General features: G+C 41.2%; 1 protein-coding gene across 1 annotated transcript in view; it reads left to right on the top strand.

Moving 5' to 3' along the window:
- The window catches only part of plxna1a (plexin A1a), a 269,839-nt gene that overhangs the window by 162,974 nt on the left and 82,656 nt on the right, over positions 1 to 24,209 (top strand). Inside the window, 2 exon segments of the mRNA XM_034144547.1 lie at positions 10,317 to 10,517; positions 23,903 to 23,999. Of these exon segments, the coding sequence (XP_034000438.1) occupies positions 10,317 to 10,517; positions 23,903 to 23,999 (298 nt within the window).

Raw genomic sequence — 24,209 nt, 5'->3', positions numbered from 1 at the left:
TTGGATGATTCTTAGGTGGGTCACAGAAAGATCTTATTATTCACTGGGTCGTGGTCTAAACTGGGTCACCAGCCTGTTTTTGGTTCCCACATGACATGAGCACTGTGTCATTTTCAACTCACAAGATGAAACAAAATTCATCAAATTTTGATCCTGCGGGCTGAAGAAAATAGAACACGGGGACATATTTAGTGAGGCCAATCTGAAGAGCTTCTCTTTATCTGTATTCTGTCACCCTCAGAAATGCACACACACACACAGTATGAGTATTTGTAGAGGCTCCTATCGATCCACCAGCTGATGCTTATCGGCTACATCCTCCTCTTTGACCATCCAGACCTGATAACATCTAGATAGACGCACAATCACACTTGGTCATCAGTGATATCACACAGGGTAATGCTACTCTAATGGAGACATGTGGGATGAAGAGCTCTGTAGAAGTGGTGCGAGTGGAGGTCTTCTCCCAGTAGGCATCTTTTACGAGGCTCGATTGCCTCCTACAAAGTTGATCTGTACGACAAATCCAGACATGGCTCAAATAATATTGTAAAATGTGTTATTACCTGCCCCTACGACATGGAAGTTATGTTTTTTTAGCATCATTTTAGCTATCAGCAGTTTTGCGGAACAACTCCTGGCCCAGTTTTAATGGAACTTCGCTAAGAGAGAACCCAATGCATTTTAGAGCTGATCTGAATCATGGGCAGGATACATCAGGAGGCTGTGGCTCAGTGGATAGTATGATGGACATCGAATCACGGGGTAGCAAGTTCGAGTCCCACTGCAGTTAGCATGTCGTTGTGTCCCTGGGCAACACACTTCACCCCAAATTGCTCCTGTGGGGATTGTCCACAGTACTGAATGTATGTAAGTCGCTTTGGATAAAAGCGTCTAACAAATGACATGTAATGTAATGTAATGGATACACCAATAATTGTTTTATTTTGTTAACCTTGTTTGATAGGGCAAGGCCTTTGAAGACTGTTCTGTCCTCCGCTTGTCCAACTACTTTTGATTTGAGTTTTCCAGTTTTAAGTGACATGTGGTTAAGGTTTTGTAAGACACAAACTGTGATCCTAATAGCGTTGTTTCTGGACCCATGTTTTGGAGCTTTTTTGGTAATTAAGCTTAAATAACCAACTGTACAACCTGGTTTAAAGCCAATACAAACCTTAACATGTCATGGTGCATGCTTTTTTAAACAGTGCTGCCACTGCAAGCAGTTTAACAGAAATACAACTGAATACAACTGTATTCTCTTTTATATAGCATCCATGATCCGTAACAGTCCTGGATAAGGTTTTATGTAATCTCTTCTTTACAAGAAAAGATATAGAGCGATCACATAAGAACTGTACTTTACTGCTTAATTTTGTATGAAGACCATACTGCTGGTGCTTCATGTAGGTTTAACACTAATACAACCAAACAATGAGAATATGTATTTAGTGCAGAGGAAGGAATACATTTGAAGACTTTGGTTTATTTGGAATCACAGAACACCAACTGTATTAGAATGAAAATGGAAAGTACTACAATAAGAGCACCACCCTCAGAAATATCAATGTTCGATTGTCAAAGATCGCAAAAATCCAAACTCAGCTGTTCTAAGTAACCCAATATTTAATCAATATCTGAACCAGAGAGCCTTTCATTGAATGAGCCTCTCTCAAAGGTGTGATAAAGGCCAAGAGGTCCTGCATTGCTGACACAGGAGGAACAGTGAACATGTACCGAACCAGCCTGCGAGACGCACATCATCCACACATCAAACATTATTATTCGGCAGCAGCAAAGCCCACAAGAGTGTCGTAGCAAAACCTGGCTTCTGTGCTGACGGATATCCATTTGTGTCTAGCCTTCATGTGACCTCTCTTTTTACATAAAGACAACTACAGCATTGAGTGCATTGGCAGCCACTAGGGAGTGCTTCTTATTGTATAGCATGTAGTCGGGCAGAAAGAGCTGGAGTTCATTACTTGATAAAGCTCTCTCCTTTTGACATTCTGTTCTAGGGGCTTATACGAGAGAGGCCCTGAGAGATAAGAAATAGTTGTTGATGAAGAGTAAAATAAAGGGACTTAGATGAAATATGTGTCTGAATGGGAGAAAATGGTTGAGCAGATCTATATAGATACAGCTTTATGACCTGTCTGTGGGTTGATTGAATGGAGGGATCTGTTGGGATTACTAGCACTGCACGTTATTGTGGAGTTTCCTGGTGTGTGTGTGTGAGTGTGTGTTTGTGTATGTGAGTGTGTATGTGTGTGAGATATTCTCTAAGGGCATTACTATATTAGTGTCTTAAAACCGAGACATTGCTCAACAGATGACTCTTCTCTCTCTCTCTCTCTCCTGGGAGATGCGGTCATCATATCTGGTCCTTTTGTGTGTGTGTGTGTGTGTGTGTGTGTGTGTGTGTGTGTGTGTGTGTGTGTGTGTGTGTGTGTGTGTGTGTGTGTGTGTGTGTGTGTGTGTGTGTGTGTGTGTGTGTGTGTGTGTGTGTGTGTGTGTGTGTGTGTGTGTGTGTGTGTGTGTGTGTGTGTGCGAAACAGCCCTGGTCGATGGGGTCTTGCCCCCTCCTTTCTGAAATGGTTCATTGGACTGTAACGCTAATCTGTGGGGACCCTCTATACTGTGGTGACCCCCCCACTGGCACTCACACACACATAGACAAACACACACAGACTCCCTCATCCATCATACTCGGAGTCTGTCAGCGCCTCGCCTCATGGGTGAACGCCGTCAGCCAATCATAACTCTCGCCTCATCTCTGACATCACTGTACATATGATGTCTCCATCGCTATAGAAAGTAATTAGAAGTGAGGGAAAAGAAAGCTAACATATAATATAATGACTTAAGGTGTGGCAGAGCTACATATAATTTAAGTAAATGTCAGGGTTTTCTTCTGTCTTTCATCTCAGCAAAGCCAAAGTGTCAATATCATTCAACTTCATTAACTTACACTCCTGCATACACATATTTATTTTCAGTATCCCTTCACAAACTCGTCTATCACATCATGTTCCAGCAGCCAACAAAGGATGTAAGGAAAAGGAAGCAACAGAGGAGAGGAAAAGTGAAGATGAAAAAGCAGTAGAGGGTCCTAGCCAGCGGGAGTGTAAGGATGCAGGCATATTCCAAGCTAGATAAATAGCAGAGCAAATAGAAAGCAGAGGGTGGGAGGGAGGATCAGATAATAGAGGTTAGAAAGATGTATGTAGAGAACAGGAGAGTAACTGAAGAACAGACCAGAGAACAGCCAGGTTATAAGAAAGCACTCCATGGAATGAAATCACGTCGAATGTGGTTGATACAGCTGGTTCATGTTAAACCTTGTGTTTGTGATTATACAGCAGTGTATAGATGTATATCACACATGTACACATACAGTACACTCCCTAACATCTGAGAGTCCTAAATAAGCCCAAACTCTGCACTTTAGAAAAAACGTTACTTCGCATTTCCTTAGACCGGTCTCAAGCGAACTTGACCAATAACTTGATTTGAACCGTTTCTTTCTGTGCTGTTTAAATATCTCGTTTGACTAAGTCTCAGTTATGCAATTGCTTCCACCCGCGCTATGTGAACTACTTTCTGCTAACAACATCAGAATGCAATGATTTACGTTTTAATAATGGGAAATGGTGCTACCTTATTATGATTATGCATGTCCAAAATCTAGTATAGATAACATTAGGTTACTTTATTGATCACAATTTGGGAGTCTTCTCTTGCAATCTGAATCTTCTGCTCACTATTGAGTGCGCTGTTGATTATAAAGGGTATAGCAAATTAGCAAGGGATTGCTTTTGGACAGAGCCATGGTGTGGCTAAAGGGCTCTTTCATTAAGCTCTTAACTGGAGTATAACCTACTTAATATCACAGTTGACAACATTGCTCTAAAGTCAGTTCAGTCTGAAGATTCCATATCAAAGAGTTGTCTGTATTTGGACTGAAAATCATACCAACCAAACCAATCACACTCGGACACGGACATTGCTTCACTTGTGCAGAGAAAACATAAGAGTTGCGAGGAGAGTTGACCTGTTTGGATTACGGATAAAGCAGACATTGTCCAGTTATCTTTTCAAAGCAGCCACCATATGAATAAACCCATTGAGGATATATCACTCAGTTCACAGCAATGTAGCCTAGGGGCCCTGAGAGAGACCTGGAGATTCTACAAGGGCAATATTGAAGACAAACTAATTCTTACCTCCAAACCTTTGATCACAGTGCCTGTGTATTTGGCCTTAAGGCTAGTGTTAAACACTCCACAGGCCTAACACTGCTTACTGCACAGAGCCAGAGGGCAAGATGTAGATCTGTGTGTGTGTGTGTGTGTGTGTGTGTGTGTGTGTGTGTGTGTGTGTGTGTGTGTGTGTGTGTGTGTGTGTGTGTGTGTGTGTGTGTGTGTGTGTGTGTGTGTGTGTGTGTGTGTGTGTGTGTGTGTGTGTGTGTGTGTGTGTGTGTGTGTGTGTGTGTGTGTGTGTGTGAAAAATAAACCTGGCTGTGTATATTACTACTCGGGTCAATCCGTCTAGATGTTAAATGATGTGTGTGTCTGTATTGCTCGTCTGGGAAGTAGTTTGGATGTATATCAGCATATGTATGACTCCCATGTTCCGGGGCTCCACCCCTGCCTCAGTCTGCTGGGAACTCCCCCTCCTCATCTCTCATCCCCCACTTTAATAAGCAAGTGTATGGCTCCCAAGACTTTTCTCCTCCTCTTCTTTCTAGTCGCTTCAACTCTCCTCTCACTTTTTGTAGCCGATTATCTCTGCTCACTGTTCTGCATCATGTCTCCCTTCTCAACAAGTGTATCTCCAAAAGCGTAGTCGTTGGGAAGTGTCCATGAAGGGAAGTGGATTTGTACATTATAAAAACAATACAACATCTTGGATGAGAATTCAAAAGTGTACATAAATGAATTTCAAATGATGTGTCTTTACAATAACTGGGAAGCACTTAGACAGTTGTTTTTCAGGGAAAGAAGAAGCCGCTCATTTGACTCTAAATCCCTGGATGAAACAAAGGCTGCTAAGCAGGGCGACAATACGAGAGACAAGGAAAAGAGAATGTAAAAAAAAATGAAGCGAGAGGAAGAAAGAAGGGATTAGGGGAATCCCCCAGGTAGACAGATTGTTGTGACTCATTGTGTCGAACTGCTCCGCTATCTGATGCAGACTCAGCTCTGACACCTGTCCTCACTCCTAATGAAACAGCTCCCACAATCCTCTGCTCCACAACCTTTTGTTCCTTCCCTCCCTGTGTGTGTGTGTGTGTGTGTGTGTGTGTGTGTGTGTGTGTGTGTGTGTGTGTGTGTGTGTGTGTGTGTGTGTGTGTGTGTGTGTGTGTGTGTGTGTGTGTGTGTGTGTGTGTGTGTGTGTGTGTGTGTGTGTGTGTGTGTGTGTGTGTGTGTGTGTGTGTGTGTGTGTGTGTGTGTGTGTGTGTCCCACTCTTTTCCCGTCATGTGTCTGCGTGATTGTCTTTGTACTGTATACATGTGTGGGGAAGCCTTTGTATATGTGTATGATCGTGCTCCTCAGAGGAATGTGACGCCGGGCTTTTTATCCTGACTCTGATGCATCAGTAATAAGGAACAGGGAAGTGTGTGTGTGTGTGTGTGTGTGTGTGTGTGTGTGTGTGTGTGTGTGTGTGTGTGTGTGTGTGTGTGTGTGTGTGTGTGTGTGTGTGTGTGTGTGTGTGTGTGTGTGTGTGTGTGTGTGTGTGTGTGTGTGTGTGTGTGTGTGTGTGTGTGTGTGTGTGTGTCAGCAGAATGTGCAGCGGAGAGGCACAGATGTGAAGTGGTGTCATTGTGTGTGTGGCAGGACTTCCATGCCACAATTGGAGCAGATGCTTGAGCCAGTCCCTCCAACATGAACATAGACTATACTTCAGACTGGATACTCCACCACTTGTCAGGATATCCACACATACACACACACACACACACACACACACACACACACACACACACACACACACACACACACACACACACTCTTTTTTTCCCATTTTCCCTTTCCGGGCTTCTTCTTCTTCTTAGAGGCTAGAAGCAGTTCATTAGCCGCCTGTCGCCATCTGTGAATACTTTAAACTTTAACTGTCAGCCTCACTAATTGACAATCTGCTTTGCTGGCATTGATTTGATTTCCTCTCTGTCTCTCTTTCATCACTTCTTTCCTCCTGCTTCCTTTCCTATTACTGCTCTCTTACTACTACACAGCCACACTCATATCATGTTGGATTATCTGTTGTTTTGTGCTGCCAACTGGGAAAAACCTGTTCATCCCAACCATACTGATGATTACAAGTAGTAGTTTGCGTATTGCTCAACTTTCCTAATGTGGGCGGGACAGAAATCTACCTTTTTAAAATGACAATGAATATTTGTCTAGTTTGAAGGTGTGTTGCCAATGTCACATGTTCTGGCCACTAGGGGGCAACAGAAACAATTGGAAAACGCAACACTGACATATTAGAATCTAATTATCTCCTTACCTCATTTGGAAAAGAGCCAGAACAAAGATCTGAAAATGAATTAGCAAGTAGCTCAATGCTATACTGGTTTGATGCTACTATTGCCACACTTCCAATTACACTTAGTTATTTGATCCGTCTTTGATCTAAACAATAATAAGATAAAAAGGGAAATTATAGAACCTAAAGCAGATTCATGGCTTTTTTTTCTCCTTTCAGAGAGTATATACATCCTGCATCTCTATGGAAAGAAACATGGATAGGGACAACACAAACATATTTAGTGCAGTATTACAAAGTTAAAATGACACAAATCATCAAAAAGATTGAATTTGTCCACCAAGCAATGAGGTAAAAGGGGGCTCCACATGCTTAACATATTGAACAATTGATGTCCTCTCCTCTCTGCTACATTTAAACAGCCTGCACTCATCAAAGTTTCACAGATGTTTGGTCACCTGACTGTTGGATTGACAGTAGCTTACTAGCTACTTTAACTGACAGAAGTGTGCATTGCAAATACATCCTGAGAAGAGTGTATAGAAGCCAAACATCAATCATTCAAATGTCCATCATTTTTGGCCATTAAAATGTTTGGCAATTTGGTGATTTCTAACAGAAAACAAGCCTTTAAACCCATCAGCGGTAGTTGAGGTTCAGAGAGTTTGAAGATTTTACTTTATCTTATTTTCTGTATCATAAAGTTATCGTCTTCTGTATCATCTTAGATCTTAAAATATACTTCATTGGAGATGAAAAACACTTTTTAGAATGCTCCCTGTGTCTTATCATCTCCAAATATTCACATCTTTGACTTTTCCACCCTGCACCTCCCATATGGCGTGAATGCTCTCTGGCTGTGGGAGTGGGCTGTAGAGTGGTGAGGGGAGCAGAGGGGTCTCTCAGTGCCATTACGTCGAAACCCCTCTCTCCCCTCTGCATCCTCTCAGCCATTCCCAGGCCAATCTGCAAGTCATTACCGATGCTCCATTAGACAGTGCCTCTGCACCGAGCACACTCAAATTGAGATGACTCTGCAGAGTGCGAGGCTGCTGCTGCTGCGCTTTTTACTTTGGATATCAATTCCTGATTAAATACAATGCAGCTCCCACGGATTTATCATTGCAGATGCAAACATTTGCTATCCTAATGGGGGAATTATAGTTTGCCTAATGGTGCTTACAGTCGAATTCAACCTAATTTACAAATTCTAGTTTGGTATTTGTACGGCCTTTATGATTGTTTACCGCATCTCCAGATGAATACCAAACACACATTAGTGGATATAACTTGTTGAGTGGTAATTAAATTATATTTGCAAAGCCCTCTTTTAACCACTTACAGGGTGAAATGTAATCAAGTCACCGCCTCCTTTTAGTCTTAAATAGGCTCTGTTTTGTGCATGTTAATTGTCTACAAATGTAACATCCCAAAGTTCCCTCCAGGGGGAGTTTCTCTCCCCCCCCCCCCCCCCCCCAGCTGAACAATCAGAGCAGACTGGGCTCTGGTTTCAGACAGAGGGTGAAAAGAGGTGCTGCAGCTGTATGAGAAAAATAAAGAGCTTTTTGAACATTAAATAATAATAATAATCCTTATATTTATTATATCGCTTTATCAATGACTCTCAAAGCGCTTTTTACAAATACACATTACACAACAGATCATACATACATGTAATGGTCATCTACTGTGGACAATACCCACAGGAGCAAGTTCAGGTGAAGTGCCCAAGGACACAACGGCTTTACAGACGCAGCGGCGGCGGGTTTCACCCCCTTGATCTGATAATCATTGCACAGCGCACTGCGCCACACCGCCCATCTTCACACCTCCAAGTCATCGAGGCGCTTTTACAAGTACACATTGATATCATACATGTACTGTGGACAATACCCACACATTAAAGCATGGAGACATGTCACAGTATAGGCACACATACACACATTAGCATAATAGCTCCCCTTCAAAAAAAACATTATTCTACAATGACTCAAGTATCTTGCAACAATGGATAAAAAGTCAATTGTTCTAATTATATATTATTTATCAATAATAAAGGTGTAAAATCAATAGGGAGAGAGTTCCATAGTGTTGGAGCATGGATTCCAGTCGAAAGCTAAATGTCGCTTTCTGATTTACTTTGGGATGAGAAAACGCTTAGAGGACTCAATTATTTTCCTTCAATTAACATGGTGCAAAGCTTCTGTTCTTGCCAAATTTGTATTGATTGAGGGGCATCAAGAAAGCGCTGAATGGAAGCGCTGACCCCTCACTCATCCCCCCCTCTAATCCCTCAGACTGTAGCTGTTTTACAACACTGCACAGTAGACTTAACACCGCCCCGTGTTGCACAGAGACACTGCCTCAGGCTCTCATTTTTTTGTACACGAAAAAAGAATTAGAATATACTTTAGTGAATTAATTTAGGCAAAACTGCCTCATTAATACTGGGAAGGGTTTGATTCCAAAATGGCTTGTACTCGTTTTGACAAGTAATGCCACGTTCAATATTCAGTTGTTCACAAAGAAGACGAGTTGATCCTCAGGAGTGTTGATCATGTGTAAGTGGAGGCTTTAGGAAGCTTGATTTTTCCAACATATTTCACCATGAGAACAAAGGTGCTCAAATTCATTTAGAAACTTGGCAAGATGTCCAGAGGCTATTATGTGCATAAGGTTGTTCCCATGCATGCTACACATTCAATGTCAGTAATATATATAATATATAAAGTCTAGTAATATCATAGTCATAATCTTTATAATCATAAAGAAAGTATAATGGCTATAAAACAATTATGAAATGATCATAACACAGAATCCATGTCGAAATACACACAGCTCATATCCACAGACAGTGCCTTGAAGCGGGCTGTACCCTTGTTAGTTTGAGATGTCACAATTATACTTATAGTGGTAAAAGTGCTGTTACAGCAATGCTTTCTTAAAGAAACAGGCGCAAAAAAAAACGTGTTTCAGACCCAGGGGTTAATAAGGATATATATTCAGGCACAGTGAAAGTAAAGCACGTGAAAGTATTTTGATATAAATGAATAAACCTAAAAAGCAGAATGATATGCCCCTTTAATGTATTTTACAGTGAATATGACTGGTTTTAATGCAGATGTTACTCTTATAGAGCAGCATATACATTATAATAAATAGTCTTTTTAAAGGTACCTGATTTGTAAGCAGTTTTATTACATGGCTTAGTTGAATACTTGATTCTGATTGGTCAATTCAGAACACGTGACACGTTGTTAATCCAGAACAGACAGACCGCTGTCAAGGACTTATTGACCGTTGTTAAGGACGCTCACATCTGCACAAAGAAGTTTGGTCGATTTAACTGTATACAGTTTGGCTACGTGTCGGGCTCCTGATCTGCCTGTCGGCTGTTCTTTTCCCCATAATGACCGCCTCGCTGCACATTATCCCTTAGCTATGTAAAGGCTTTAAAATGATCAAAAAGCCCAATTCATGGAGAAAGGCACACAGCCTGTATTCACTAACTGTGCCTTCCCACGGCCCTTTGCACTTCCTTAAGATTGTAATGTCACTACTTCATATATCAAATAAGATTGTGCTGTTGTATGTAAGTATGTCAAACTGTTATATAGGAACCAAGAAGAAGAAAGAACCCCGAAAGATGCATAATACGCCCCTTTCTCTGTACTTTACCAGTGTAAGATCTCTATTAATTGCAGCTGGCTACAGCAGCAGGTCCATACCATTACCTCCACTCAGATCTGCATCCCACTGAGAACATCTGTTCTCTTTTCTAGTCACGTCTCAATATCTTTATTCATTTTTTTCTCATCTGCAGGAGTGCCCTCAGATCCTGCCCTCTACTCAGATCTATATCCCTGCTGGAGTCATGCGGCCCATCACCCTGCTGGCCCAGAACCTTCCTCAGCCTCAGTCCGGACAGAGGAACTACGAGTGCATCTTCCACATCCAGGGCAGCACACACAGCGTCCCCGCGCTCCGGTTCAACAGCAGCAGCATCCAGTGTCAGAAGACCACGGTAAGCCTCAAAGAAAACAACTCCACACTCCCTGAAATCCCCTGCAGTGTCTGTTGACTTGATAAATGTGGATTTATGTTGGCCAAGGGGCCTGCTATTGACTGATTACCATCTCGGCCAATCCTAAGCAAATGTCCTACTGCTTTATCCAACCCCAGCTGTGTAATCTGGATCCATTCAGGACTGCATACTGGTTTAACCATTTGTAGACTTCACAGACTGTTAGTGGCTGTGTGAGAGCAGCAGTAATAGACTTGAAGCCGAGGCGTATGGCCACAGGGACTGAGTGTCGCAAAGCCACTCTCTCTTCATTCCCACCCTTCAATCCTGCGTCTCAGCCCTCAGTCAAACTGTCACCGCTAATGGGGGGCGACCGTTTCAGCAATGTTAATTTCCTCAGCCCCAATCAGGGCACGAAGCAGAGGGGAGGCATTTTAACGACACCAATTATGAGTTACTTAACGAGACATATGATTAACATGCACACCGCAGCTCTCGGCGATAGGTCCAATTGCGTTTTCCTCGCCGTTAAAAGCCATCAGGAGCCAGTGTGTGGCTCCTGATGGCTTTTCTTCAGCCTGTCAAACACTTGTCAGGGGCCCCGGGTCATTTATCCGGCTGCCGCATTCCCGCTGATTTTTGCGGCTGCTCGCTGTTTTTGATCTCAGTCAAAGGGAAAGAATGAGCCTCGGCGTTGTGATCCTGGAAGTCGCTCTGTCTCTGATGTTGGATGGTGACACAAAAAGTAGCTCTGGGGCACATTATTGAAGTTAAGTTCCAGATCGTGATGATGGCTCCTATGGTTCTTTTGTGTTTTGGAAAGGTAAATTGTGCAAATCATTCGCTTGTGTCTCTGTAATTGCCTCATGCAAGTGAGTGTTCTTTTAGATTTGTACTTTATGGGTTGTTATTAGCCGTTTTTCTCAGATTTGTCCTCAGTGACCTGACTACTTGAAAGCCTGTTGAATAGAGGGAAAGCGGCAAAGAACGTAATTGCTGAACATCAAGATGAATATGTGAATAATTTGGTCAAAGTTAGACTGCCAATTATTTTAAAGGAACTGTGGCTTTTAATTTAATTCTCTCCCACACACACCCCCCCCCCCCCCTGCCTGAAATGCTTCCATTGGACACATGTGTTTACTTCTGTAACATAGTGACATCTCTATGTAACACCTGCGCTTCTATTGGCTAGCACTCCAACACATTGTTAGTTATAGGCTAAGGAGCGGAACATTTCTTAGCGCTTGACCAATCACAACAGAGCCGGGTATTAGAAAAATACCTTTTTGATCATTAGAGCATATAAACATGTCACAGTATGCACACAAAATATGAACCTGGAAATTAGCATAATAAGGACCCTTTAATATTTAGTAAAATATTGCTCTGCAAGAAGTGGGGGAAATGTTAAAATATGGGCCTCTTCACCACTTTGCAGCTATTTCATGAAGTGCCTTCTGTGTGAGTGTTTGCATGCATGTGCGTGTGTGTGAGCAAGCCTCCTCCCCCCACCCCCGCCTCTCCCCCGTCAGGTGGGACTGTGATAGGATCCAATTAAGGGAGCTGTAGATAAAATTATGATGAATTGCAGTGGTGTGGTAGACTGCCGGACACACACATGCAAACACACACACACATGCAAACACACACACACACACACACACAGGCCTGGCAAACCAGTCAAACAGAAGAAGAGGGAAGCTAAAAGACAAAGAACAAGAGAGCCAAAGAAGTGGTGAGGGAATTAGGAAGAGATAATGGCGATGCAACAAAAAGAGTGTGTTGGAGGAAAGAGGGAAGAGAGAATGGGAAGAATAAAGACAGACAGAGGGGAGGAAGAGAGACTCTGCTCGCAGACTTGGGGACACAAACAAATGAGAGAGAAACAGATGGAGGGAGAGTGCTTGTGGAATATAAAAGATGTGCATGTTTGGGAAAGTGATGCTGAAAGAAAGGAAAAACCATGATCTGTGCAAAAGTGAAACTGCTGAGATGAACTGGAACTGCAGAGGGTGGAGAGAGGACTCCAGATGTGCCCACTGTGTTACACAGAGCAGAACAGAGGTCAGGGGAGTTAGTAACCGTACCATAAATGACATCATCAAGGTTAACCTCTGCCCATTGTCTAAATCTATCATTTGAGGCTACACTACATGTGTGTGCTTTCTAACCTAATCACATTACAGTAAGTACACTTTTTTTACACGTGTAGTTTTTGGAAATAAAAGTCCAAATAAGTTTTCATACTATAACTAATATCACATTAAAGAAATACACCAAATGTCCCTTATATGGCACAATATTACAAAACACATTCGTCTCAGGGTGCTTTGCTAATTGATAATCATGAAAAAATATATTATAAAGTTATAAGAATGTAATGTTATCACAAGAATATCATAAAATTCCAACAATTTGATACAATTATAACAAAATAAAAACATCACAAGATAGAATGTTAAATAGAAATAAAATAGTACAAGAGACGCTGTGTTGCAAGAAAAACGCAGGAATAAGAAAGATATTTAGAGACACAACACAATGTCAAACTTAACACTGAACCATTCAATAAATACCATTTGACTTGTTTTCATGTTGATGACGTGTATAAGAAGTGTATAGTGAGCGTTTTGCTGCAAACAGCTGACTTTATCTGAATAAAACACTAATGAGAAAAGAAGGGATAAACCAAAAGAGGCAAGTCACAGGCCTAAAAACCAAACCATTGTCATTTAAAAAAGGCATTTGATAAATTGGAAATGAATATATATGAATATTGATTATTGCATCTTTAAGAAACTAAATCTTGAATGCGTCTGTCTGCTATTTTAGCCAAGATGTAAATGATAGTCTCCCCTTTTCCCTATAAACACATTCATGATAAGAATATCTATGATTAGAATAGAATAGAATATCTTTATTGTCATCACACATCAGTGTAACGAAATTCAGTTGGCATCTCTCACTGCAGTACATAAATAAGAACACATCCATAAAGGCAGTGATAAAGCAGAGATAGTAGCAATAATCAGGGTCGTCACTTAAATGCACTTTACCAGAATGTTAAAATACATTTTTAAAGATGATTTAATAAAGAAAGGCTACAATGTTTAAATATAAATAATTACTAAAAATATCAGTTTGATACTTAATAAATATACAAATAAATAACACATGGTATTTTAGGCTGCAGTCTTTGATGGGAGGTAGTGTGTTTGTATGTGTGCATGTTCAAAGTTATAGTGAGTTTTGTGGTTGGATTGAGAGCCTGCATACTCACTACCATTGTTCTGAGTATTCTCAGTGGGGAAGTGTGTGTATGTATCACAGCTGGCTGAGACTGGGACACTACAGTGTAATAAATCACAGAGACAATTAGCCAGCAGTACATGTACACTCATCCATTCAATCTTACTGTCTCTTTGTGCATTATTTAGCCCCCTCGCCCAACACAACTGCATACTGAAATACACCAGGGACCCGCACAATGCATGGATGCTCCCTGAGATGTTCACAGGGAAACACACGCTGGCACGCGCACACACGGACAGGATGCATGCAAGCTGTGTGGATACCTACTGTGATTTTTCTTGGACAACACACGCGTACACACACACATCGTCCCCAGGGGTTTGGAGGCTCAACGTGAAGGATACATATGGAGATTCTCCACATGATCTTCTTCCTAATCATGTGGAGCAGACGGAGACTGTAGCATCAGCAACAACCAGCAACCTGCTTTACATGAGTTATTACACTGACACACATCGGATATCTAACTGTGTGTGTGTGTGTGTAAACTTCCCTCTGTAAGTCCATGCTTTTGGTGCTGTTGTGAGCAGCATAGCACATTTCAGACAAGATGACGGACTGTGTGTTTGTGCACTGTTCACAAATTGGTCTAGGCTTTTCTGAAGTCTAGACTTTTCCTAACTTTCAAAAACAAAATGCAAAGCACAGAAACAGTGTAGCACATGCACAGTACACACACATACAGTTTGTTCTTCTGCAACACTGCCTCATACTAAATCAGTTAAGATATATATTCTTAAGATAATAATAATAATAATTGAAAAATGTATAATTATGTATTTATTAACATAGCAATGCTTATCTCATTACAATATGTATAGAATTAACCCTTAGATGCACGAGTGACTGGACCCTACACTCTTCCATAAGTGGGTCAAAAAGAACCCGGATTAGAATAATATGTGTTTTATGCCATTTTTGTCATTTTGGTTAAGAAAAATCACTTGTATAATATTTAGTATTATATTTTGTTCACTATTTATAATTTTAGACTTTTTTTTTACATTTTGAAAAAAAAACGAAATTCCATAGAAGATGCATGCGGGTCATTTTTGACCCACTTATGGAAGCTTGGGGTAGTAATACAAAAACTACAATTTCTTAAAATGTATCAAATTTAAATTTAAAATTTGAATGGCATGATATCCAAAACATGTTTTTTGAGGAATAGCTGGAATATGAAATGATAAAAAAATGTAATTACAAAGATACTTCAAGAAAACCACCTCACCGGGTAAAAAAAGACCCACTTATGCATCTAAGGGTTAAAAGCATTTATATCAAGCAGCACAGAGCCCATACTCAAACAGATATAAGGGATATAAGTGCAAATTCGTTCAATTAGTTAGAATAAAATAAGTCAAAGGGGCCCTATTACGCTTGTTTCTGGTTTCCCTTTCTTTTAGTGTGTTCTATAGGTTTGTGTGCATGTAAATGGTTTGCAAAGGCTAAAATCCAAAGGTTCTCTCCCATCCCCTTGCTTGAATGGCCTCCGTTGGACTCCAACAGAAACATTTGCATAATATGCAAGTGCACACAAAAATGCTTAAGTACTAAATCAAATATATAAAGATGTGAGTGGCCACAATCAGCAGAAATAAGCATTAGGGATCAAACCTGTGGCAAAGAGTTACTGTGTTCTTGAACCGTTATAAACTCAGTGAGTTACCACACCAATGCACACACAGACACACTCACAAGTACAAGTGTCTGTTTGACAAATGACTAAAGGTGAAAATGCACTTCTGTTCAAACACACTTTCACTGGTTGAGTGGTTGGCATACAAATTCCTCGACACATGAGCCTGGGGCTTGTTGTCTGTTATTGCTATAGGCTACTACACAACACTTATTTAAGGTAAGGAAAAGAAATAGGTGTTGTCCAACCTTCTAAACAGCAATACATTATGGATGCTAGCAGTCACGGTACACTTTCTTCTACATTTAACTGAAAATAAGTGGTTTATTTAACCTTTATCATGCATTTTTCGTTGCCTGAACAAAAGGAAATAAAACAATGAATCCGACTGCGGTTGCCATATTGCAGGAAAACAAATGGAATCGTTTGGCAGTGAGCACTTTACTCAATATGAAGGTCTCCTGCTGATGGTGGTAAAAATGCAAGCATGACAGTTCTCTCAAAACACATTTGCTAATGCTAATTAAATGCACACGCACACGGTGTTTACTTGCATGCCTGCACATTTTCTATTATGACATTATTAAAGGAAATCACAAAGAACAGACAACACAGACTGGTTGCAGATCCAGCTGAGAAAAAGAGAGAACATATAATGAAAACAACATTTTAAGTGTCGTGTGAGGTGTGAATAGTCGTGTGAAGCAAAAATCCAACACATTTCCTGGATACAATTCTTCATTTTTTATGAAAGAAATTGACATTTATGAGGAACATTTTTTCAATTGAAATAATTTGTTTAGAATATGAATGCCTTCCCTGGCTTTTTTGTTTGTTTTATACCATGGCCCTCATTTGCTGTCTAATAATCAGTTTTAACACAAATACATTAATACAGAATTAAACATACTCCAAAAATGGGAAAAAGCGGAGCTTGTGTGCTATCAGTATATTTGAACACACACTCCTGAAGGTATCCTTCAACATGACTAATTACATGAGTCTGACCTGCACACATACAGTATGCACGCACCTCTCGCTTTTTTTACCTCCTCTCTCCCTCACCAGCCAGCTGCTCTGTTTTGTTAACATAGGCAGTTTTCAGTCACACACACACACACACACACACACACACACACACACACACACACACACACCACACACACACACACACACACACACACACACACACACACACACACACACACACACACACACACACACACACACACACACACACACACACACACACACACACACACACATGCAAGAGCCATATCTATTCATGCAACCCACGGGGACATGCAGTCCATGGAGACAATTCATGTAGCGAGAGAATAAACGAGTGCAGGAGCAGATAACGAATGAACCCGAGCCAGGCCGCTGTGTCGCTGTAATGAGGCCAGGGGCGGCTTTGTGCTCACCTTGTACTTTTTACACCTCCTCCCCTCCCTCCCTTACTTTTTTTTCTCCTCATGTCACCCCTCCTCCCTCTCTCCCTTGTCCCCTCTCGTCGCCCCTCCTCTGTACTGTACCTCTCCTCTCCCTTATCTCCTCCTCATTTAAACTCTCCTCTTGTACGTCCCATTTGCTCTTCTTTCTATCTCTCCTTATTTTCCCTCACTCTTTACCAGAAACTCCTCTTATCCTTTCTCACATTTTTTTAATGTGCTATACTCCTTTCCTAAGCCCACTCCCCTCTCTCTCCTCTTATCTGCTCTGTCCTCCACTTACATCCACCTCACTAACGTATCCTGTTCTTTTTTCTCCTATACCCTTCCCTCCACCTGACTTCCTGTCCTCCTCTCCTCTCCTCCTCCCTGGGGGACCTACACTATGAGTTGGCCCAGGTAGATTAATTACATGCAGTGACATGGAGGAGCTGGCCAGAGGCTTCAGTAATGAGTCTGATTACTCATCTCCAGCAGCTCCGGGGGCCCCGGGGAGGGAAGTCAGGACGGCGGGCCAGCAGAGAGGCCGCTCACAGGGGGGGGGGGGGGTTACACACAGGGTTCCACCAATGTACAGTGTCAAAAGGTAGCGGTGCCACTTTAAATCAAAGCTAGTACTACAGTTCATAGATTGGTACATGAATGAATCCTGAAACTTGGAGATGAGTTAGCCTTTCACCACTTCCCTCGTCTGTAAGTCAATGTTTTTTTAGAACGTGATTTTGGTTAAATGCCTCAAATGATGTCTGTGTCGACACGAGCCTAAGTGATATTCACATTTTGTTTTAAGACATAAAATATGTCAGTGTATACCCCACTTTTGAATGTCCGAAACGTCTATCATTAGCGTTTGCTGACAATTGACTACATGAGACTACTAAATGTCATCCTGACAAACATTAGCCACCTTTGCCTTATCAGTTGTGATTTGCGGCCGTGTGACTGTGATGTAGTTGTTTTTTAGCTAAAGGTTAGCTTTTTGCTTCTGCTGATTACATTTGTGCTTCAATGTGGAGATTATCGCACTGAACACAATGTGTAAATATCATAAATGTGTGTTGCCCAAATAATCTTATTTTCTAAAATATTCCATCACCCAATGTAAAAAATGTATTTTGTCTTTTGTCGTAGAGCCCTTGTGATGCTAACTAATAGGGCTGTGCATCTTCACTGGTCTCACGATTACAGTGATCACGATTATCCTGTCTTCGATTCGATATCCCGATGCATCACGATGCATCACGATGCATCACGATTCATCACGATTCATACCAAAATCAAAATTCATACGTAAAATCAGGAAGCAACGTTACTACGCTATAATCGATTATGTTCTGTCACTGCATCGATGCAGAATCGTCCACGTCCGCATCGCGATGCATCGTAGAAACGATTAATTTCAACACCCCTACTAACTAATCGGATTCGCCTACAAAAATACGTCATCACTGCACCACTCTATAACATGCCAAAAGTCAATAGCTGTCCAATAAAGAAAAGCAAGCAGAAAACATGTTAACCTCTTAACTAGAAGTTGTATATTTTTGATGACAAAGCAATACCTGATCACATTATGTTCATAGCTGTGATCAATTAGCTGATCGCCAGCGGGACAAAAACGATATTATATAATCACCAGAAGACCAGAGGAATGCCTAGTATGGAAGAAATTCCTCCAAGGAGCCAAAGAGGTTACCCAGTGTGGGATGGCTGAGAGACAAAAAACATAATTAAATGCAGGAATTGTGGGAAAATATGAGCGTGGCTAATAAATCACACAAACAATAGACTGCAACGGTTTCTCATTAAGACAAGAGTGTTTTTTAAGAAAGTGTATTTAAGGTAATGTTTACAGTTGATTTAGCTCATGAGTCAAAGCTACAATGAGGTGAAACTGGAGAATGGATTTCTGGATTTTCTTTTTTTCTCAGACATTTGACATCATATTAGGAAATCCATGCCAATTAGTAGCAGGTATATTACAACCTATTGGGGGCAAAATTCCTGCCTTTAATATCGGCTGCCACCCAAACTTCTAGATCTCATTAGAGAAGAATTTCTGAATTGACAGGTCAGAGTGGAGTAATATGTGGTGAGTGAAAAGACCAGTGTGATACATTAATAACGTGTCAGCTTAAAGAGCTGCTCAGCTGAATGCTCCCCTGATGTGGCTTAAGTATTTTAGATGAGCTTCTGCCATGCTAGAGGAATGATCTTTTTAACCCTAACCCTTTTTTCCACAAATCTAAACCAATTTGATTGATGAATGCATTCAAATACATCCATTTTCAAACTATCCACTAGGTTAGTGTGTCCCTTTGCTTTTGTTAATGACCAAATACTTTAATCTACTCTCATTCCCTTTAGTCTCACTTGTACATGTGTATTCTGCCTATTAGCAAGTGTTAACATTCTAACACGCACAACTGATCAGTTCCCTCCCTCTGTGACAGAACACAGTCAACGTGAGGTAGACATGATCATTGTTAGCATGTTAGCATTGCTCTAGACTCCCTCTTCTGTGTCTAAGTTTGCATTGTTTGAGTGTGTAACGCTGGACACTTCTCACACTCAACTACCGCCATCTTGGCTACGTAACAGAATTTGCTTGACCAACTGATATTGCAGTTGTTTAGGTAAACACAGCTAACTAGCTAACTAGCTAACCGTGGCGATTGTCACTTCTGGTTAGGAATCACAGGAGCCATGTGTGATAGACAACATGGCTGTGTACTCAGAAAAGTGGCTAAATTGAATAAAAACAGAAGTTAGTCTTCATGTCTCTATTGCTATTTTCTTTAAATGATTACAAAATCCAATATCATATTCGGATCTTCTGGAAATGACGCTTTGCACATTTTTGTATGACACCTGTGGTTACAACCCAGTCTCACGGCATTTCGTGTTATTAGTCACGAAATTAATTTAATCTATTGATTCGTGTTCACCAACACGATTTTCACCTTTTTTTCGTGTCACACAGAACGATTTTAAATGCAATACGTATTTCTATTGGTAGTATGTTTCGTGCCTGCAACACGTCTTTTTGTCCGGTCGGGTCTTGGAAGACCAGAAGCTGTGTGGTTCATAAAAACATGTTCTTACTCAATATCTTACCCTAAGCCTAACCCTATCCCTTTTATTTTAAATTGTATAATGTCTGAGTTTTTTTGCCGTCAGTGAGGAAAAGAAATGTCTCAGAGCCTCAGAATACTGACATCTGTATTTTATGTCATCTTTTTTTCCTTCTAATTTGTTATTATTTGGTGCAGGCACGAAACATACTACCAATAGAAATACATTGCTTCTAAAATCGTTCTGTGTCAGAATACTTAAATCTGTATTTTTTTAAATGTCTTTTTCCTTCTAATTTGTTATTATTTACATTGCTTTTAAAATCGTTCTGTGTGACACGAAAAAAATGGCGAAATCGTGTTGGTGAACACGAATCAATAGATTAATTTCGTGACTATAACACGAAATGCCGTGAGACTGTGTTGGTGGTTAAAGTGGCAGTTTAATTCCAAAGCGATTATGGCTTAACTTGTCCCTTCTGCTGCTTCTTTTTCCCTCTGCTGCATCTGCTCTCCTGAGTTATTATCCTTATTTCAAAATAAATAAGGCTAAAACTAGTATTTACTCCATAGTGTCCCCAGGAAGTGAGTCAGACAGTAGCTAATGCAGAGTCAGGCCGGGTGGCACGGTGTTGCGGGGTGTCACAGTGTGGTTTGTGGCCGTTTTAAACCATGTGACAGTATGAATAAAGCATGATGCGGCGGGCAGCAGGGTGGGCAGGGACTGACAAGGGAACAAGCTCACCCAGTGTTTTGGTGACGGCAGACAAGTCAAACCCCTTAAAGTTTAATGGGGGCCACGCCGCAGAGAGGAGTGTATAAGCGTGTGTGTGTGTGTGTGTGTGTGTGTGTGTGGATCCTGTGGTTTCACTGAGGCTGGAAGCTGCCATACACAAGCCTTTAAACAGTGGGACGTAATCGTGATGCTAATCGAGTCAACAGCCTACCTCGTGTGTGATGGATCAGGGTCACACTGAACTAGTGGGAAGGGAATAGGACCGATGAGCCTTTTTCTTTGTGGCCAATGAGAGTTGTGGTTGAATCCCCGTGCTTTGGAGCTGCTGACCTCCCATAATCCTGTGGTTTCATGCTCCGTGTTCCCCTTTGCTTCTTATCCATCTCAATAGACCTCCAGACGTCCCACATTCGTCCCTCTGTGGCTGCTTACAATGTCTCCTTCTTTTCTTGTTTATGCTCGTGTTTATTTTCTTCTTTTTCTTCTATTTGTCCTGCTATTTCATCGTCTTTTCCTCCAGGCATTAGGCTGATCTGAAGCCATCACTGATCTGAAACTCCACCATGTTTTGATTTGATAAAGGTTTATCTACTTTGCTGGTAAACGTCAACCCATGATGCTGATTTTGTTTAGTCTATTACCTCCAGCTTTACAGATTCAAGTATTTGTTACAAGCCAAAAGAAGCAATACAGATTAATGCTTCAGCCACAAAACTGTTGTAGACAATGAGCACTGTGGACACTCGGCTCTTCAGGATGAGTTTGGATTATCAGTATCACCACTGTGCTTATTAAAAGAATATCCTAAAACGTATATTAAAACAACCAATTTGCTGCATTGAATGTTCTTAGATGATGTAATTCCAGCTAGATAATGTTTGTTTTAATCAACTTAACAAGGACATTTAAAAAAAAAAAAAAAAGGGATATTCAAATGCTAAATGGTCATACTGAACTTATCCACACAACTTTCACTGCCTTGGATTTATTTGTATTTGACAGTACCGTCAAATATCTCCAGGATAAACTGGTCATGAAAGGTTGTCTTAGAAAGTGTTAGAAACTCAGTGTTTTCCCTTCAAGGGGACCTATCATGCAAAATGCACTTGTGTATGTCTTTTATACATGAATATGTGTCCCCGGTGTTCCAGGGAACTCACCAAGTGTCAGAAAACACAACCCTCTCTCTTTTCCTCCATACCCAAATCTCTAAAAACGGGGCTGCAACGGATCTGATACAGACTGATACAGATTTGAAAATTCTCTGACGTCAGGAACGAGGAGCTCCGCCTATATGGCCAACTCTCCACCTATCAGGGAAATGGGGGGTTGGGCCACGGCCGGCCATTGCCGCTCGAAAGCGCTGGAGACGCTGTAGTACATATGCCAGGCCTGTAAGTGGCGCTGTAGTCTGCCACAAAAGCAGCGAAGAAGACTTCCCGCGCATGGTTGCCCTTCTGTTTATTCTCCGCTGTGGCTCTTTTTCTCCCTCCCCGAGGCAAGCGTTTGCTCCCGCTGCAATGCAATCCCTCCCCGAGGCAAGCACTGTAATTCTCTCCGGTTAGTCCACCAGCAGATGACAAACACCCACCTCTCCGCCTCTTCCAAGGAACAAGGGGACCGTGCGGCAGAGTTTCAGTTAGATTTTTTTTCGCCGGTCAAGATGTCCGTTAAAGTTTAAATCTTCCGGACAAAATTAGAAAAGTGCCGGTCAAAGGTCTTCTTTGTTATTTATTGAGCTTTAAAACAAATGAATAACGACTCTATATAATCATATAAGAATAAAACACGGAGGACGGAGATCTCTGTTTCTCCCCCTCTTCTGACAGCCCAGCAGCTGATCTCAAAGCACGCTCCCCTCTCCTGCAGGGGGGCGTGGTCAGCTGCTGCTCATTTGCATTAAAGCTAGTCACAGAATCAGCCCCTTGCAAAAACAGGGCTGGAAAGAGCAAATAGAGCGAAATGAGGCATGGCTCAAATGCATGATCTGTTTGGTATTTTGAAAAAAGAAACGTATAAATAATAAATATACCTTATATAGGTATGGCCCTACAATATATTATTAAAATATAGCATGATAGGTCCACTTTAAGACATACGATTAAGTTGCCTAAACTTAAACACATCTTCATCAAAAAGAGACAGATCTAAAGATGAAGTGAAATTACTTTTTGAAGACTCAAACAATGTTACCTACTTTGCCGGATCAGAAAAAAACGTTGACATCCTGTGCTCTTTCACCAATGACAATGCAATACAAGGTCGTCGTGGACAAGGTACTCTTTACCAAAGTGAAAATAGTAAAACCACAGTGTAGAGAATACTCTGTAGGGAGGAAAAGTCCTGCATTAAAAGTTTTACTTAAGCAAAAGTTTTCAAATATTAACATCAGTTTGTACTTTAAGCACATTTACGAAAAGTAAAAGTACTCAATATGCAGACTGTCTAATTTCACTGTAAAACATACTGTATATAGCTGGTAAAGGTGAATCTTTGAGTGTTTTGTTATCTTCTGTGATATGTTTGGTATTTTAAATCATGGTAGTGAATCAGAGCAAAGTGTATAAAAGTTTTGAGTGTACCATGTGTATGTGTTCGAGTGTAGTTGTGTGTATGTGTCTCAGGCCCCATTGCCCATAAGGGATGGTCGAGTCCCGTCTATCAAATCCAGTGTGTCAGGGAGCAAATTGGAAATGCCAATTTCACTTTACACTGCCCCGCATCTTATCTCCCCCTCGCCCTCATCCCAGCACTTAGCTCATGCGTAAATGAATACGGTCCTCTCACACGTCTACCTCCGTCTGATTTCACTCTGCTCCCACCTCTCTGACCACTTCTCCTCCTCATCCTCCCCTTCTTCTTCTTCTTCTTCTTCTTCATCTTCTTCTCCCCCTCCATCCCACCTCATCTCCTCACTTCCCATTCCTGTCTACATTCTCCCATGCCCATTCAGCTGTAACCCATCTGTTTTTCTCTGTGTGTATTTATGAAATATGTCTGTTTTTTTTGGTGAATATGGATTTATGCATGCTCGGTCTGTATCGCCGCCTGCAATGAACAAGCCGGGGAGAATCACTATGCAAATGAAATGATATCTCATATTCTAGAATTTGCATTGAATCCATTATAAATCAGCAATTTCTCACACTGGTCTTCTCTGTCTGTCTCAGTATGACTACGAGGGCGGGGACATCGGTGACCTCCCCGTCGACCTCTCCGTGGTGTGGAATGGGAACTTCGTCATTGACAACCCCTCCAACATTCAAGGTACCACTTTTTTTTTTATCTCCGTTTTTTTACCAAGCTGGAGCTTTGTTGGTTGTCCAAAAAAAGGTTTAATCGATACCGCTTGTTTATCCGTCTGTAATGATTTTCTGTGAAGCAAAAATGCCGTGTCCACTTTTTCTGCAATTTCATTTTTGACAGCCATCGGGGAGAAAAGTGAAAGTGTACCATCCGTATTCTTGTCTCGGGATA

Source organism: Trematomus bernacchii, unplaced genomic scaffold, assembly GCF_902827165.1.
Source record: "Trematomus bernacchii unplaced genomic scaffold, fTreBer1.1, whole genome shotgun sequence".
Taxonomy (NCBI): Eukaryota; Metazoa; Chordata; class Actinopteri; order Perciformes; family Nototheniidae; genus Trematomus; species Trematomus bernacchii.
Note: the sequence above shows the minus strand (reverse complement) of the source record. Positions and strands in the feature narration are given on the sequence as shown.